Below are 2,041 nucleotides of genomic sequence, written 5' to 3' on the forward strand. Positions count from 1 at the left end.
AATAATCCAGCATGGTTTTATTCAACATTTATGTACAGTACATTTATAAATAAATGGCTACAACATTAATTAACAATTAACATTTGTGATGGTGCCTTACTTAAAAAAAAAAAAAAACACATTTGAAAAGTGCATTTATGTTTATAACAGTATTTCACCACGTTTCACTTGACTCTCAATAGAAAACGACATTTTGAATTTAAAAATTGTAAACACGATGTGCTACATGTCAGTTGCTCAATTACAAAAAAAAAAAAAAAAGCATTTACATCAAACAGACACCGTTTAAACACTCTGCCAGTATAAACAGTCTCCAGCATCATTATTCGACATGTGAATCCCATAAATTGATCTAAACACCAGCAGCAGGTCACTAACAAGCAGCAACAAATGGAGTTAGTTTAACATCTCCTCTCAGGTACAAGTCAAAGCGTCTCTTTGTCCAGAATTAGTGTTGGACGTTTTTACGACTGAAGTCTCCAGAGTTTGTCTTTTTTTTCCTTCTGTCCAGCAGAACTGAATGGGGCTGTCTCCAGGCTGCGTCTTTGTGGATCAGAACCTCATTACGACAGGATGCAGCTGTTGGTTTTGTTCATCGGTGGCCGAAAGTCGGTGCCCTTGGGGAAAGTCTCCCTGCGCCTGCGGAGCGCCGGGCTCAGGCGGCTGGGGAGGTTCACCTGCTGCAGCAGCTCCTTGAACACCTCCACCACGTTGGAGTTCTCCTTGGCGGACGCCTCCAGGTAGCTGTTGTTCCAGTCCATCTCCACGGTGGCCAGCACGTCGTCGGCGGACACCTGGCGCTCCTCCTCCCTGTCCGCCTTGTTCCCCACCACCACGATCGGCGTGTACTTGTCCTCCTTGATCTCCAGGATCTCGTCACGGAGACTCTTGACGGCCTCCAGGGACTCGGGGTCGTTCACCGCGTACACCAGGGCGAAGGCGTCGCTGTTCTGGATGGAGAGCTTGCGCATGGCGGGGAAGGAGTAGCTGCCGCTGGTGTCCAGGATCTCCACGGTGACTTTGACCCCTCCGATGTCGTACTCCTTGCTGTGCAGCTCCTCCACGGTGCGCCTGTGTTTCGGCTCGAAGGTGTCCTGGAGGAAGCGTCTGATCAGAGCCGTCTTGCCGACCCCTGCCGCCCCCAGAAAGACAACCCGCACTTGCGTCTTCTCCTTCACCTCCAGAGACATGTTTGCGCCTGTTTGGGTCAGTTTGTTGCTGAAAAGTCCCAAGTTTGCTCCTTTTTACTTTTCTGTGCACCTACAAACGCCAACGCCTTTCTCCTTCACTTGAAATTCTTTTAAAACCCGCTTTTGCAATCACACCTGTCTATTTTTTTTTTCTTCTTTCATTTATTTCACCTGCTGATTTCTGGCTTCTCCCGTCAGCTGCCCCCAAGTTACTCATTAAGAATACGTCTTCCCACACTTTCCTATTTATCCCCGCTTCCCAGAGCTCCTATCCCCCTTCCTCTGGTTGTAGCCAATCACAGCGAGGCAGCCTGTTGAAGCGCAACTTCCACTCAGCCAATGGCCGCGCAGCATGCAAATCCGCGTGCTGCACAGCCATCTCTGCAGACAAGGAGCCGATCTGAGAGAGAACTGTTCTGCAAGAATAACATTGAAAATGTAGTTTGAGCTGAGGCCTGATTATAATTTCAGACAGCTGCAGAACTCCTCGGGGGGAATGTATCATTTGTATGCATCAGCTCTGGCAGTGCAGACTGACTGAAAATGAAATGAAATCAAAATGCGTTGAGATAATTGACTGCTTTGTAAAGTTTCTCTCAATGTGACAAGATCCGTCCCTGAATAAACATCTCTCTCTCTCTCTCTCTCTCTCTCTCTCTCTCTCTCTGTGTGTATGAGGGGAATTCTGAGCTATGTTACAAACTATTTATTTGAAGTCAGTGTAGAGCCTGTAATGCTTCACTTGACTGTTGAATGCGACAGAGCAGTCTCATGCCAGCACCAGCTGCTTATCTGAATTAAAATGAAGACAAATCTGGGTGCTGGATGTGATCTAGATGTGTTTTCATGGA

The 2,041-nt window shown here is 47.3% G+C and overlaps 1 protein-coding gene across 1 annotated transcript; it reads right to left on the reverse strand.

Annotated features, from left to right (window-relative positions):
* On the reverse strand, positions 1 to 1,797 carry rasd4 (rasd family member 4). The gene has a single exon (XM_008414473.3). It carries the CDS (start codon positions 1,188 to 1,190, stop codon positions 564 to 566), a length of 627 nt encoding a protein of 208 aa, XP_008412695.1. The 5' UTR covers positions 1,191 to 1,797; the 3' UTR covers positions 1 to 563.
* Between the last annotated feature and the right edge of the window lie 244 nt (positions 1,798 to 2,041).

The sequence above is a fragment of the Poecilia reticulata genome, chromosome 1 (assembly GCF_904066995.2).
Source record: "Poecilia reticulata chromosome 1, P_reticulata-male-v2, whole genome shotgun sequence".
Lineage (NCBI taxonomy): Eukaryota > Metazoa > Chordata > Actinopteri > Cyprinodontiformes > Poeciliidae > Poecilia > Poecilia reticulata.